Source organism: Mobula hypostoma, chromosome 2, assembly GCF_963921235.1.
Source record: "Mobula hypostoma chromosome 2, sMobHyp1.1, whole genome shotgun sequence".
NCBI lineage: Eukaryota > Metazoa > Chordata > Chondrichthyes > Myliobatiformes > Myliobatidae > Mobula > Mobula hypostoma.
This window is the reverse complement of record NC_086098.1, coordinates 244151284-244166978: the sequence shown is the minus strand read 5'-3', so window position 1 is coordinate 244166978 and position 15695 is coordinate 244151284. Positions and strand designations below refer to the sequence as shown.

At 47.7% G+C, this 15695-nt stretch overlaps 1 protein-coding gene across 2 annotated transcripts in view; it reads right to left on the bottom strand.

The window, feature by feature from the left end:
• Positions 1-1293: 1293 nt before the first annotated feature.
• Positions 1294-15695, bottom strand: part of adar (adenosine deaminase RNA specific) — a 112858-nt gene continuing 98456 nt past the window's right edge. Inside the window, exons 11-15 of one of the 2 annotated variants that reach the window (XM_063041865.1) lie at positions 13325-13458; positions 11041-11223; positions 8387-8499; positions 6236-6363; positions 1294-4535 (exon numbers count right to left, since the gene is read on the bottom strand). In XM_063041865.1, coding sequence (XP_062897935.1) covers positions 4295-4535; positions 6236-6363; positions 8387-8499; positions 11041-11223; positions 13325-13458 — 799 coding nt within the window. In that variant the 3' untranslated portion in view covers positions 1294-4294. The remainder of the gene's footprint in view (positions 4536-6235; positions 6364-8386; positions 8500-11040; positions 11224-13324; positions 13459-15695) is intronic. The other variant, XM_063041866.1, reaches the window with a different exon arrangement.

Genomic DNA, 15695 nt, shown 5'->3' with positions numbered 1-15695 from the left:
AAAGACCTGGAGAGGAAGGAGTCTGATAGGAGACTAACTAGCTCTTCCTTCAGTTAGTCCTGACGAAGGGTCTCAGCCTGAAACGTCGACTGGACCTCTTCCTAGAGATGCTGCCTGGCCTGCTGCGTTCACCAGCAACTTTTATGTGTATTTATTGAGTATAAGAGTTGGAATGTTATGGTAAGGTTGTATAAGGCATTGGTGAGGCCAGATTTGGAGTATTGTGTGCAGTTTTGGTCATCTAATTACAGGAAGGATATTAATAAGGTTGAAAGAGTGCAGAGAAGGTTTACAAGGATGTTGCCGGGACTTGAGAAACTCAGTTACAGAGAAAGGTTGAGTAGGTTAGGACTTTATTCCCTGGAGTGTAGAAGAATGAGGGGAGATTTGATAAAGGTATATAAAATTATGATGGGTATTGATAGAGTGAATGCAAGCAGGCTTTTTCCACTGAGGCAAGGGGGAAAAAAAACCAGAGGACATGGGTTAAGGGTGAGGGGGGAAAAGTTTAAAGGGAACATTGGGGAGGCTTCTTCACACAGAGAGTGGTGGGAGTATGGAATGAGCCACCAAATGAAGTGGTAAATGTGGGCTCACTTTTAACATTTAAGAAAAACTTGGACAGGTACATGGATGAGAGGTGTTTGGAGGGATATGGTCCAGGTGCAGGTCAGTGGGACTAGGCAGAAAAATGGTTTGGCACAGCCAAGAAGGGCCAAAATGCCTGTTTCTGTGCTGTAATGTTCTATGGTTCCATGTTGTACATTCAGATATGCTTTTCTGCACACCAGTGGTTTAATGCATGGTTATTTGAGTTACTGTCACTGCCTTGTCAGATTGAACCAGTCTGGCCATTCTCCTCTGACCGCTCTCATTAACGAGGCGTTTTCACTCACAGAACTGCTGCTCACTGGATGTTTTTTGTTCTTCACACCATTCTCTGTAAACTCTAGAATCTGTAGTGCGTGGGGATGTAATCCGAGGAGATGAGCAGTTTCTGAGAGACTCAAACCATCCCTTTGGGCACCAACAACCACACCACAGCCAAAGTCACTCAGATTACATTTCTTCTTCATTCTGATATTTGGTCTGAGCAACAACTGAACCTCTTGGCCATGTCTTCATGCTTTTGTGTATTGAGTTGCTGCCACACGAGAATTAGATATTTGCATTAACAAGGTGTACCTAATAAAGTGGCCACTGAGTGCAAAGCTAATCTTTAAATCTTTATAAAATAAAACATTTCTACACCAGTTTTCTTAAAAGATGAACATAGATTTATTCTGGTGGAGTTAATGGAACAGAACGAGACTACTTGTTACAAAAAACAAAATTTTGTAAAAATGGAGCTTATATATATACACACACACACGCAGTAAAGTAACACGTAGCACCCTCCCCCACCCACTTCTACCACCCCCCAAACAAAATAGGTTCACTAACAAACGCTGGGATCAGGCGGTTTGACATGCCATGCATTTCCGCTAAGATGTGGGGTCACTTTCACTCAAAGCCTCACAGCACTGGGTGCTCTGGTTCGCTTCATGAAGGATTCCGTAGGTTTAGAGCGACGACTCCCCACACCTAGTGACGGCAAGAAGCAGGAACCACAGGGGCCATGGCACAGCCACCGGCCTCCGGGGAAGGTACCCTCTGCATGTCCCTCCCTCAACACCACCCTCCCTCCCTCCTATTTGTTACCTCACACAAACAGAGGGGGCTGGACGCTTCAGCACTGACAGGCACCTTCAACTGGATGGCAAAAAAAAACATAAGTCATTTTCACAAACTTAAGTTTTGGGCCCCATATCTATGGATACTGACATTGGGGAGGGTCCAAAGCAGATTCATAAGAATGATCCCGGGAATGAAAGGGTTAATGTACGTGGAGCATTTGATGCCTTTGGGACCACACTCACTGGAGTTAAAATTAATGAAGGAGCATCTCACTCAAACTTATTGAATACTGTACGACCTAGACAGAGTGGAAATGTACTGCACCCCAGAATTATACAGAGACAGACTTGTCCCCATCAGTACATAACACTGGTGCTACACAGAGACAGACCCGTCCTCACCGGTACTGTACCCCAGTGTTATACAATGACAGACCTGTCCCCACAAGTATGTAACACGGTGTTATACAGAGACCTGTCCCTGCCGGTAACATTGTAACCCATCGGTATATAACATGGTGTTATATAGAGACAGACCTGTCCTCACCGGTACTGTACCCATGTTATACAATGACAGACCTGTCCGCACTAGTACATAACACGGTTATACAATGACAAACCTGTCCCCACTAGTACGTATCACAGTGTTATACAGTGACAGACCCGTCCCCACCAGTACTGTACCCCAGTGTTATACGGTGACAGACCTGTCCCCACTAGTACGTAACACGGTGTTATACAGAGACCTGTCCTCACCGGTACTGTACCCATGTTATACAATGACAGACCTGTCCCCACTAGTACGTATCACGGTGTTATACAGTGACAGACCCGTCCCCTCCAGTACTGTACCCCAGTGTTATACAGTGACAGACCCGTCCCCACTAGTACATAACACGGTTATACAATGACAGACCTGTCCCCACTAGTACGTAACACGGTGTTATACAGTGACAGGCCCGTCCTCACCAGTACTGTACCCTGTTATACAATGACAGACCTGTCCCCACTAGTACGTAACACGGTGTTATACAGTGACAGACCCGTTCTCACCAGTACTGTACCCAGTGACAGATCTGTCTCCACTGATAGTGTACAGTGGCAGATTATTGTGGGAAGGGTTCATTAACCAGGAGAAATTAAACTTCTGCAAACAAATCACTGACGCTTTAATTAGCTCTGGGCCAAAATTCTGCCCCTCTGTCCCAGTCTGCGGTGCTCCAGCTCCCTTGTTGCAGTCTGAAGTGGCTGAAGGAGAACTAACATGGACTCGGTGAAGGCCTGCTGATAAGGAAGGACTCCCGGGGCTAGAAGTGTAGCACAAGTCCAAAAAGCTGGGAGCGACTCTGTAACCGGAGGCAGGGAGGAGGGATTCAAAGTAGGCGTGAAGTGCAGTCTGACACCTCAGACATCGGAAAGTGTCAGCCGAGGAAGTCCATCATTAACATCAGGTGCCGTGCCCAGTTTGAGCTTTGACTGCCATGGTCCACACACTCCTGTTTCGGGTCAAGTGGATCAATTCATTGGTATTCATTCCCAGTTCTCTGGCTGCTGTCTCCATCATCATTTGTCTTTGCGTTCCTCTTGCTTTCTTCCTTTCAATCTTTCCCATAGCTACCGAGGAAGTCCAGGCTCAGGAAATGCAAGCAGAAAGCAGTAATTTTCACACTTGGTCCGACCAGTGCCATTAATTTACACTGATTAGCCTCCACAGTGATGGGGTAGTCTTAGGGGAGGACTTGGCACATTGACTCCCAGGAACTGAACTCTACCAACCTCCATCTCCCAGCAGCAGAGAAACGGGAAAGTAAATGCTTCTAAATGCCCAAGACTCAATCATAACCAAAATTATGATTGAGTAATACAAAATTATGAGGGGTATAGACAGGGCAAATGCAAGCAGGTTATTTTCCAGAGATTGTGTGAGACTTGAACTAGAGGTCATGGCTTAAGCGTGAAAGGTGAAATGTTTAAGGGCAACATGAAGAGGAACTTCTTCACTCAGAGGGTGATAAAGGTATAGAACGAGCTGCAGGTGGATGTGGGTTTGGTTCGATTTCAGCACTTATGAGAAAGTTGGACAGGTACAGTGCTTGGATAGGAGGGGTCTGGAAGGCTATGGTCTAGGTGCAGGTCAGTGGGATTAGGCAGATTAATAGTTCGGCACAGACTAGATGGGCTGAAGGGCCTATTTGCGTGCTGTAGTGTTCTATGACTCTATTAACGCTCTATTTAAATGGTTACTCCCATTTCTCAACTCAAAATTAACTCTGCGCTAACAGAGAGAGAGTACACCATCGTGCTGAAGCAGGAATTCCCTCCACCCTCCAAGGACCTTCCTACCCAGCAGAACTGTCAACCCGAGCTAAGGACTGCGTGTGAAAAAGGCACCCACCCCACCCCACTCTAAACCCAAGTAACTCTCTTTAAATTGTCTATATCATTGGATTTAAACTATATTCGATTATAAACATTTTACAGATTTATAAAGGAACTTCTGGAATTATATGCACTTCTCTTTAAAAGTTGTGTGCATGTGTGTGTGTTTGTTTAAACTCTCTACAACCTCTGTACAGAAATGTTCCCCGATCCACCCCAACGCAGCCCTGAAGGATCAGCTACGCCTCGCTCTTCATGAAACTTTTCTCCTCCGAAGGCTTCTGGATCCAGTTTCCATAGTTCATCTGCTCCAGGGCTTTGAAGAACAGGGTCCGGGCGTTTTGGAAGTCCGCGGCTGCCTCCTTGGCGTCCGAGTAGGAGGCCAATCCCAGCAGGTCCTGGCGCCCAGTCTTGGCACACAGCTGGCGGAACAGATCATACAGGTTGCTTTTGGACACGCGGGAGATGTCCAGCTGGGGTCTGGATTGGGCAGAGAAGTGAAGAAAAAGATTCGCTTGTCTCATGTACTGACGGCAGTCTAACCAAACTTCTCCCTTACATCTATTGACCTTCAGAAGTTACCCCAGTGCCACTGCTGCCAGGGTAGTATGTCAGGGAAAGCTCTAGACAAAAGTGTTCAGCAGAAGCTACTCCCTTCCCACCCACCTGCTAAAGGATCCCTGGCCACCACTTTGAAGAGGAGGATGGCTCCCCCTGCTCTTCTGGTTGTTGTTTCACCACTCCACCAACTCAAGGGTAGGAGAATGAGTGGAATTTTGATAGAGGTATACACAATTATGAGGTGTATGCAAGCAGCCTTTTCCCACTGAGGTTGGGTAGGACTAGAACGTCAAATGTTAAAAGTGAAAGGTGAAATACTAAGTAGAACCGGAGAGTGGTGAGAGTGTGGGAGGAGCTGCCAGTGGAAATAGTGGATGTGGGTTCGATTTCAACATGCAAGAGGAAATTTGGATAGGTACGTGGATGGGAGGGATACAGAGGGCTATGGTCAGGGTGCAGATTGATGGGACTAGGCAGAAGAATTTGGCTTTAGCCAGATAGGCTGAAGGGCCCGTTTCTGTGCTGCAGTGTTAATTATGGGACACTCAGCTGGATCTTGATTAGACTTGGTGCAGAGGAGATTTAAGAGCGAGTTGTGTAAAGGTATAGATAGGGTAGAGCGGTAAACTTCCTCCCTTATCAGAGGTAGATAAAACCTTTGACAAGGCAGCACGTTAGCGTAATGCTATTACAGCGCCAGTGACCGGGGTTCAGTTCCTCCACGTCTATAAGGAGTTTGTACATTGTGACCCTGTGGGTTTCCTCTGGGTGCTCTGGTTTCCTCCCACATTCCACACACATATACGGATTAGCAGGTCAATTGGTCACACGGCTGGGGTGAGTGAGTTGGAAGGGCCTGACACGGAAAATAAATAAATAAATAAATAACTGCAGCCTCAAATTCAGGGGAAAGGGGGACGAGATTCAGACGGGATCTGAGGGGGGCCTTCTTCACCCAGCGAGGACTGAAACACACTGCGGTGAAAGCAGTCACTGACAGCATTGAACATGTTATCACCTGAGCACTTGAATTCTGCCAGGTAGAGAAGATGGTGGACCAAGAGCTGGGGGTTGGGATTAAAACTGCTGGTCAGTATTGACAGAATGGGCCGAATGGAACTGAGATTCTTACAAGAGACCGTGCCTCAGAAATGTTTGGGTGGGTGGTGGAAACGCGCTGAAATGACACACAGAAAATGCCGGCGGAACACAGCAGGTCAGGCAGCATCTATTTCAGAGCCAGCAATCACTGATTGGGATTCAATTCCTGCCGCTATCTGTAAGGTGTTTATGATGTTCTCCTTGTGTTTGTGTGGGTTTTCTCTACGTGTTCCAGTTTCCTCCCACATTCAAAATATGTACAGTTATGGTCAGTGAGATGTGGGCATGCTATGTTGGTGGTGGAAGTGTGCTTTGCAGGCTGCCACCAGCACATCCTCGGGCTGTGTTGGGGCATTGACACAAACAACTCGTTTCGCTGTGCACGTTTTGATATACTCATGATAAATAAAGCTAATCGTTGTGTTTGTAAGATGCACTGTAGTGTGGGTGTCAGGCATCATGGGGTTGACAGAACATTACACTGGGACAACCCGTTAACCAAACTGTGTGTACTTTACCCATCTACTTTCCCCTTGGTTCCATCCAGGACCTCCACCTCAGACCCATCCGCCAGGGACCAGTTCACGCTAGACTCCTTCGTTTTCCCAGTCTGCCGCGTCGAGTCGTACACGCTGACCCGGCCGATCTGCGAATCAGAACTTACAATCAGTCCCGTGCCGCGGGCGAGGGCGAATCATGGTGTTATACAGTGACAGACCCGTCCCCACCGGTACTATACCCCAGTGTTGTACAGTGACAGTCCCGTCCCCACCGGTACTGTACCCCGGTGTTATACAGTGACAGACCCGTCCCCACCGGTACGGTACCCCAGTGTTATACAGTGACAGTCCCGTCCCCACCGGTACTGTACCCCGGTGTTATACAGTGACAAACCCATCCCTACCACTACTGTACCCTGGTGTTATACAGTGACAGTCCCGTCCCCAGCGATTCAGTACCCAGGTGTTATACAGTGACAAACCCATCCCTACCAGTACTGTACCCCAGTGTTGTTCAGTGACAGTCCCGTCCCCACCGGTACTATACCCCGGTGTTATACAGTGACAAACCCATCCCTACCAGTACTGTACCCCGGTGTTATACAGTGACAGTCCCGTCCCCAGCGATTCAGTACCCAGGTGTTATACAGTGACAAACCCATCCCTACCAGTACTGTACCCCGGTGTTATACAGTGACAAACCCACCCCTACCAGTACTGTACCCCAGTGTTGTACAGCAGGGGTCCCCAACCTTTTTTGCACTGCAGACCGGTTTAATATTGACAATATTCTTGCGGACCGGCCGACCAGGGGTGTGGGTAGGGTTGCCAACGGACAAGAGTAGCAGTCAAATATGTTGTGTTTACTCCCAGAAAGACTACAATGACCATGAAACCTTGCGCGGGCACCAGTGCGCTTGCGTGTACGAGCCGATTCTTTTTCCTACAAATCGTTTTTGGCGATTCTGTTCCCGGGCAGGGGGGCGGGTGTTAATCACGACCGTAATATAGGTGATAAGTGGTTAATATACTCAATTTCGTTTCTGAAAGGGTTTATATAACGAATTTAATATTAAACACACAGCACATACTTTCCTCGCATGAATATAGTGATAAGTCAATTATCAGGGGAGGACGGGGAGCTTGAAGTAAGTATTGAACGAACTTCCAGTAGAAGTGGTAGAGGCAGGTTCGATATTATCATTTAAAGAAAAATTGGATAGGTATATGGGCAGGAAAGGAATGGAGGGTTATGGGCTGAGTGCAGGTCGGTGGGACTAGGTGAGAGTAGCGTTCAGCACGGACTAGAAGGGCAGGGATGGTCTGTTTCCGTGCTGTAATTGTTATATGGTTATATAAGTCAATAGCATCATAACATTTTAAGTCATGTTTGGATATTAAACACACAGCACATATTTTCCCCGTATGAACATACAAAATCATTGCAACACACCAATATCGCTGAATTGGTGGGAGCCCTGGGCTTGTTTTCCTGCAACAAGACGGTGCCATCGAGGGGTGATGGGAGACAGCGATACTCGAAGGGGGTTCCTTATGTCCAGTCTATTCCGCAATTTAGTTTTCGCTGCATTCATTGCAGAGATACGATGGAAATGGAAGCAACGTTTTCAGTGCTTTCATGGCTATCTCAGGATATTTAGCCTTGACTTTGATCCAGAATGCCAGCAGAGATGTTATGTCAAACATACTTCTCAGCCCTCTGTCATTTGCGAGCTCGAGGAGTTGATCTCCTTCCCGCTCTGACATGGATGACGCGTGGGTCACAACCTCGCATGTGTAATGACCTCGCGTGTGTTCAAGCTCAACAGTGGCCGTGACAGGGAATGAGGAAAGGTGCAGCTGACTCATATCGCCAAATCATATCGTTTCCTCGCGGCCCGGTAGCTCATGCTTTGCGGCCCGGTGGTTGGGGGCCACTGTTGTACAGTAACAGACCCATCCCCACCTGTACTGTACCCCAGTGTTATACAGTGAAGAGACCAGTCCCCACTGATACTGTACCCCAGTGTTAAACAGTGTCAGAGCTCGTATTAAACAATGAACATTGTGTGTTGGATTAGGGATCTAAGTGACACAGAGCTACAGGTGTGATATTGGGAAGCCCCCCTCCCTGTCCACCCTGACTGCAGCAACAGAATGCACACTCACCTGCGGGTGATTCAGCGTGTACGGATAAGGTAGAGATGTTCGAAACTCATCACCATCCCTGGACATGCGACAGCAGACTGCGCGTGCCAGGTGCCCGTGGCTGTACAGGTAGCCTGCAGGTGGGAAGGACGGAAATGGTTCACCTGGACCATATCAGTAAATTCACCTATTACCCATCCAGCTCATGCTCCTCCCCCTCCCCACCAGCCTTTTACTCGCTGTTTGCTCTCTCTCCTTCTCCAGTCCTGATGAGGATCTCAGCCCCAAATGTCAACTGTTTATTTCCTACCTTAGATGCTGCCTGACTCTGTGTGAGTGCATGTCTGTGTTACTCCAGCTGAGACCTCGCTGAAAATTTGTGTACAGGTCTATTATTCATCACTGGCAGAAGTTGAGAAATGTATTGACTTTGCATCAGCAGTACAATGCAATACGTAATTATTGAGAAAAGTGAGGAGCTGGGTCACGGACCAGGGTCATTGTCTCCAAGTAATGATTGATCATGTAGGCCAAGAGAAGGAAACATCTTCACCCAGAGAATGGGGAACCACTGGTATAACTAAATGCTGAAATTGAACTCACATCCACTACTTCAGCTGGCAGCTCGTTCCGCACTCAAACCACCCTGAGTGAACTCCAACCTCATGTTCCCCTTAAACATTTCACCTTTCACCCTTAACCCATGACCTCTAGTCCCAGTCTCAACCAATGCCTGCTTACATATAACCTATCTATAATTTTGTACACCTGTACCAAATCTCCATTCATTCTCCTCCGCTCCAGAGATAAAGTCCTAACCTATTCAATCTTTCCATATAATTCAGGTCTTCAAGTTCTGGCAACAACCTTGTAAATTTTCCCTGTACTTTTCAATTTCAATTCCTGTAGGTTGGGGTCCAAACCTGAACAAAATACTGCAAACTAGGCCTCAGCCACATCTTATGCAATTTCATCTTAACATCCCAACTCCTGTACTCAATATATTGGTTTGCGAAAGCCAATGTGCCATAAACATTTTTATGACCCGGTACCTGTGACGCCACTTTCAATGAATTAGGGACCTGTATACCCAGATCCCTCTGTTCTACCAGTCACCGTATAAGATCTACCCTGGCTGGTCCTCCGGAAGTACACCACCTCACACTTGTCTGCATTAAATTCCATTTGCCATTTTTCAGCCCATTTTTCCAGATTCCACTGCAAGTTTGGATAGACTTCCTCACTGTCCACTATACCCCCAATCTTGTTGCCATCTGCAAATTTGCTGATCCATTTTACCACAATATCATCCAGACTGTTGATATAGATGACAAACAACACAAACCCAGCACTGATCCCTGTGGCACACTGCTAGTCACAGGCCTCCAGGCAGAGAGGCAACAATCTAACACCACTCCCTGGCTTCTCCACAAAGCCAAAGTCTAATCCAATTTACTACCCATCAGGAATGCCGAGCGACTGAACCTTCTTGACCAGCCTCCCATGCAGGACCCTGTAGGCACCACCTCGCCTGCACCAATTTTTCTGGTATCTTCCTTGAAAAATTCTATAAGATTGGTTAGACATGCACAAAGCCATGTTGACTGTCCCTAATCAGTTCCTGTCTATCCAAATACTTGTATATATATCCAGTCCCTTAGAAAACCTTCCAATAACTTTCCCACTACTGATGTCAGACTCACTGGCCTAGAATTTCCTGGCTTATTCTTAGAGCCTTTCTTAAAGAATGCAACAACATTAGACTGTCTCTCTTAAGGATTTAAGGATATTTATTGAAGACTCTGAAAACACGGAGATTGCAGGTGCTGGAATCTGGAGTAACACACAAACTGGTGGAAGAATTCAAAGGGTCGGGCAGCACCTGTGGTAGAAAATGGACAGTTGCTATTTCAGGTCGAGACCCTTCTCCTGGACTGCTTGATTGCCCATTGAATGGATGTTGCCTGAGTGCCAACTGTAGATACCCCCACAGGGATGTTGGCTGACTGGTTACATCACGGTGTGGTATGAAAACAAAAGCACAAGAGTACAGAGGGCAGTGGGACTCAGGCAGCTCCATGTCAGCAAGACAACACCCGACATAAAGGACCCCATCATCTGGGGCCCAGCCCTCTTCCTGATGCTGCCATCTAGCAGGAGGTATGGGAGCCTGAAGACCCATTTAAGGAGAAATTGAGGAGGAATTTCTTCACTCAGAGGGTGGTACGAGTGTGGACCGAGCTGAGAGAGGAAACTTGGATGCGGGTTCGACTTCAACTTTTAAGCTGGGATAAGTAGACGGACTCGATGGGTATGGAGGGCTATGCCCACGTGCAGTTCGAAGGGACTGGGCAGAATAACAGCTCAGCACAGACTAGATGGGCTGAAAAGCCTGCTTCTGTCCTGTAGTGCTCTACGACTCTAAGACCCACACCTCAAGGTTGAACAACAGCTTCTTTCCCCAATGCCATGAGGTTCTTGAACCCACCCGAAACACAAAACATTATTCCTGACAGGATTTCTTTTTCTACCTCTCTCAGCTTGAACCAGTATGATTTTGCATGTTAACTTATGTATGTAATGCATTGTGCTGCTGCTGCAAAAGGTAATTTTCATGGCATTTATCCCCTGGGGACGTGTGTTGGTAACAATAAAGATGAACTTGACCTACTCACCCAAGGTAATGGAACTAAGATAGACGGGGTGGATGAAATGTGACAGCAGCGCCCCCTGAAGGCCCAGCACATTCCAGCGCAGGATCTTGTCGCTACAGGACATGGTGCGGAGCCTCTCGCCGTGCTGAATCCCGTCCCACGTCGGCACAATGTCACTTGACTCCACTGGGATGGTCCCTTCACCTGGAGGACAAGGGGAAAGAGTTGGTAGGAAGGTCTGGCGGCGGCTACCCACACACACCCGGTTAATGCCAGTGGGGACTAGGTGGGCAGAACTCAGCACAAGAGATTCTTCAGATGCTGGAAATCCAGAGTAACCCATACAAGATATTGGAGGAACTCATCAGATCAGGTAGCATCCACGGAGAGCAATAAACAATCGACATTTCAGGCCAAGTCCCTTCAGGATTGGTTGGTCTCCGCACAAAATGGCGACTGTTTATTCTTTTTCCAGAAGCTGCCTGACCTGCTGAGTTCCTCTTGCATTCTGCTTGGTCAACAGAACCAAATCCAACCTCGTGCTCATCCAAACCATGGCATTCGAGGACGGCGGAGAGAATAGGTGTATTCACCTATGACACCCAGGTCAGTTGTAGCTCCCTTAGTCTTGGTCAGTTTTGTTCCGACACTAGTAACACCAGGAACTCGTCACTGAACAACCCTGCTTTCCACTGACAAACTATTCGCAGCAATATTTCAGCGCTGAGAGAGATCTCACACTTAAAAGTGCCCGTCCATGATTTCTAACAGAGGCTTAATTAATGTTACAACCATAACAAAACCATAAGCAATTTTACCAGGTGTTAGCATCAACCACATTTATACAGAGAACCAAGCATCCTGCGCCCAGTCCTATCAGACACTAACAGAAGAGGGGCAGCACAGGTTAGATGGATAATAAAGCTCCCTCTGCATTGTCCCATCACACTCCCAGGGTTAATCACAGAGTGAAGTCCATCTACGTTAGCCTGTTCAATATTCCCAGATCAGGGGCCGTGCAAGTTACACCTAGTGCAGCTCCCTCTACACCATACCTTCACACACTCCCAGGGTCAGACACAGAATGAAGCTCCCTCCACACTGTTCCATCACACACTCCCAGGGTCAGACACAGAGTGAAGCTCCCTCTACACTGTCCCATCACACACTCCCGGGGTCAGACACAGAGTGAAGCTCCCTCTACACGGTCCCATCACACACTCCCAGGGTCAGACACAGAGTGAAGCTCCCTCTACACGGTCCCATCACACACTCCCAGGGTCAGACACAGAGTGAAGCTTCCTCTACACCGTCCCATCACACACTCCCGGGGTCAGACACAGAGTCAATCTCCCCCCACACCGTCCCATCACACACTCCCGGGGTCAGACACAGAGTCAATCTCCCCCCACACCGTCCCATCACACACTCCCGGGGTCAGACACAGAGTGAAACTCCCTCTACACCGTCCCATCACACACTCCCGGGGTCAGACACAGAGACAATCTCCCTCCACACCGTCCCATCACACACTCCCGGGGTCAGACACAGAGTGAAACTCCCTCCACACTGTCCCATCACACACTCTCAGGGTCAGATACAGAGTCAATCTCCCCCCACACCGTCCCATCACACACTCCCGGGGTCAGACACAGAGTCAATCTCCCTCCACACCGTCCCATCACACACTCCCGGGGTCAGACACAGAGTGAATCTCCCTCCACACTGTCCCATCACACACTCCCAGGGTCAGACACAGAATGAAGCTCCCTCCACACTGTTCCATCACACACTCCCGGGGCCAGACACAGAGTGGAGCTCCCTCTACATCATCCCTTCACACCCTCCCAGGATCAGACACAGAATAAAGTTCCCTTCACACCGTCCCATCCCATCTCCATCACACGTTCCCAGAACAGGGACACGGCAGGTTAGACTCAGAGCAAAGCTCCTGCTACACTGTACTGTCACACATTTCCAAGGAAAGGACATCACAGGTTAGACACAAGAGAAAACCTTTTCTACACTGTCCCATCACACATTCCCAGGGCAAGGCATGACAAGACTTTTTAGGGAGTAGAGCTCCCCTTGCTGGGTACCAACGTACCTCACTCCAGACACTGAAACATGCTCAGTTTCTACATTCACCACCCCCATGGTAAGAGTCATTGTCTCCTGTTTCTGTTGGACCTGGGTCAGAGCTCAGGGTCTCTAAAGATCAGTGAGATTTTTACTCCCAGAGCCAACGTGCGAGGGCCTGTAGCTCCCAGTGGACAGGGCAGGGCAGAGCGTGGTGTGGACTTACCGTTCTCCACCTTGGTACGCAGTTTGCCCTGTTTCGTGTTCTCGAACAGTGGGTGATGCGAATTGTCTCCTTCTTTCGTCGGCGGCTCGCTACACGACTTGTCAAACAGGGCGCCATCTCCACACGGGGCGGTGCTGGGGAAGTGAGGTCGAGAGGCATGGGATGAGGGATGGAGAGTCTTCCACATCACCAGACATTTGTTGACATTGGGCACCACAGCAATTAGCTTGACACTATTACAGTCGGGGCATTTCGGAGTTCAGAGTTCAACTCCAGTGCCCTCTGCAAGGAGTTCATACGTTCTCCCCATGAGTGCATGGGTTTTCTCCGGGTGCTCCGGTTTCCTCCCCCACTCCAAAAATGTACCACTTGGTAGGTTAATTGGACTTTGCAAATTGACCTGTGATTAGGCTGGGGTTAAAATAGCTGGACTGATAGGTGGTGTGGCTCACCGGGCTGGAAAGCCCTGTTCCACACTGCATCTTTTAATAAATACAGGTGTCCCTCGCTTTACTAAAGTTCGCTTTATGTCACTTCGCTTTTATGAAAGACCTACATTAGTACCTGTTTTCACTAACCGAAAGAAATCTGAAGATTTTTGTTTTTACGAGAAAAAGTGGCCGCTTTAAACTTATGTTTACCCCGAGAAAGACTACCATGACCATGAAGCCTTGCGTGGGCAGGTGTGTGCGCATGCGTGTACGTGCCGATTTTTATTCTACAAATCTGTTTTTGGCTAAATCTTCCCGATTCTGGTAAGTGAAACTACGCTGTACATACATTATTTCCACTTTATATAGAAAAAAGGCGCCCACTTTAAACTTGTGTTTACCCCAAGAAAGACTACCATAACCGTAAAGCCTTGTGCGGGCAGGTGTGTGCCCATGCGTGCAGGTGTGTGCCCATGCGGGCATGTGCCGTTTTCTTTAGGTTTTATGTGCTATTTGGTATGATTTGGTGGCTTATTTTTTGGGTCTGGGAACACTCAAAAATTTTTCCCAAATAAATTAATTGTAACTGCTTCTTTGCTTTACACCATTTTGGCTTACGAAAGGTTTCATAGGAATGCTCTATTTTCCGATGGGGGGAAACCTGTAAATACAAACACAAAATAATCTGCAGATGCTGGGGTCAAAGCAACACTCACAACACGCTGGAGGAACTCAGCAGGTCGAGCAGCATCCGTGGAAAAGATCGGTCAACGTTTCGGGCCGGAACCCTTATGTTCCGTCAGTCCTGACGAAGGGTACCAGCCCGAAACATCGACCGATCTTTTCCACGGATGCTGCTCGACCTGCTGAGTTCCTCCAGCTTGTTGTGAGTGTTCCTGTAAATACAAAGACCCTCTGCAGAAAACCCACAGCAACCTTTATAAAAGTAAGGCAGCTGTGGCATCCTTTGGTGCTGGAGGGCCTTCTCATCATTATTATTGTCCTGTGTACCAAGGTAAGGTGAAAATCCTCGTCTTGCACGGCACCCATGCAGACCAATGCAACACATCAGCACATCCAAGTAATACAAGGGAAAAGCACTAACAATACGGACAGGAGCAGGCCCTTCGGCCTACCACATCTGTGTCAACCATGATGCCACTTTAAACTACACATCTGCCTGTTCTTTCATTTCCTGCCCGCTTACGTGCCTGTCTGAAATCTTGATGCGTCGGCAATAATCTCCCCACTTAACTCCTCACTGGATTTATTCTGTTACATTGAGTTTTCCTCTGGGCGTTTTACTTCTGGCCTATTAGACTTCTAACAGGCCTTCTCTGCAAAGACAGTCCCTGGCTATAAAACATTTACTAATAAACTATGTACTGCTATTACCATTAAGGATCACCTATGCACTTCTTCATTTTTAAATTTAAATATATGGAGCAAAAGTGTGTGCAGCTTCTGGAGTGCAGAATAAGAGTGTTACAGTTAGAGGAAGTGCAGTGCAAAGCAGACAATAAGGTGCAAAGGCAATGCTGATGTAGAGTGTGAGGCCAAGAGCCCACCTTACTGTACAAAAGGTCTGTTTAAGAGTCTGATAACCGTAGGGCACAAGCTGTCCTTTGGGCTTGGTTGTACAGGCTTTCACCTGGTTAGACTATGAGTCGCCTGGGACCGTACAGAAGGATGAGAGGAGATCTTACAGAAACATATAAAATTATGAAAGGGATAGATAAGGTAGAGGCATGGAAGTTGTTTCCACTAGTAGGTGAGACCTGAACTAGGGGACATAGTCTCAAGATTAGGGGGAGTAGATTTAGGACGAAGATGAGTAGGAACTGCTTTTCCCAGAGAGTGGTGAATCTGTGGAATTCTCTGCCCAATGAAGCAGTGGAGGCTACCTCAGTACCTAAGACAAGGTTGGATAATTTTTGCAT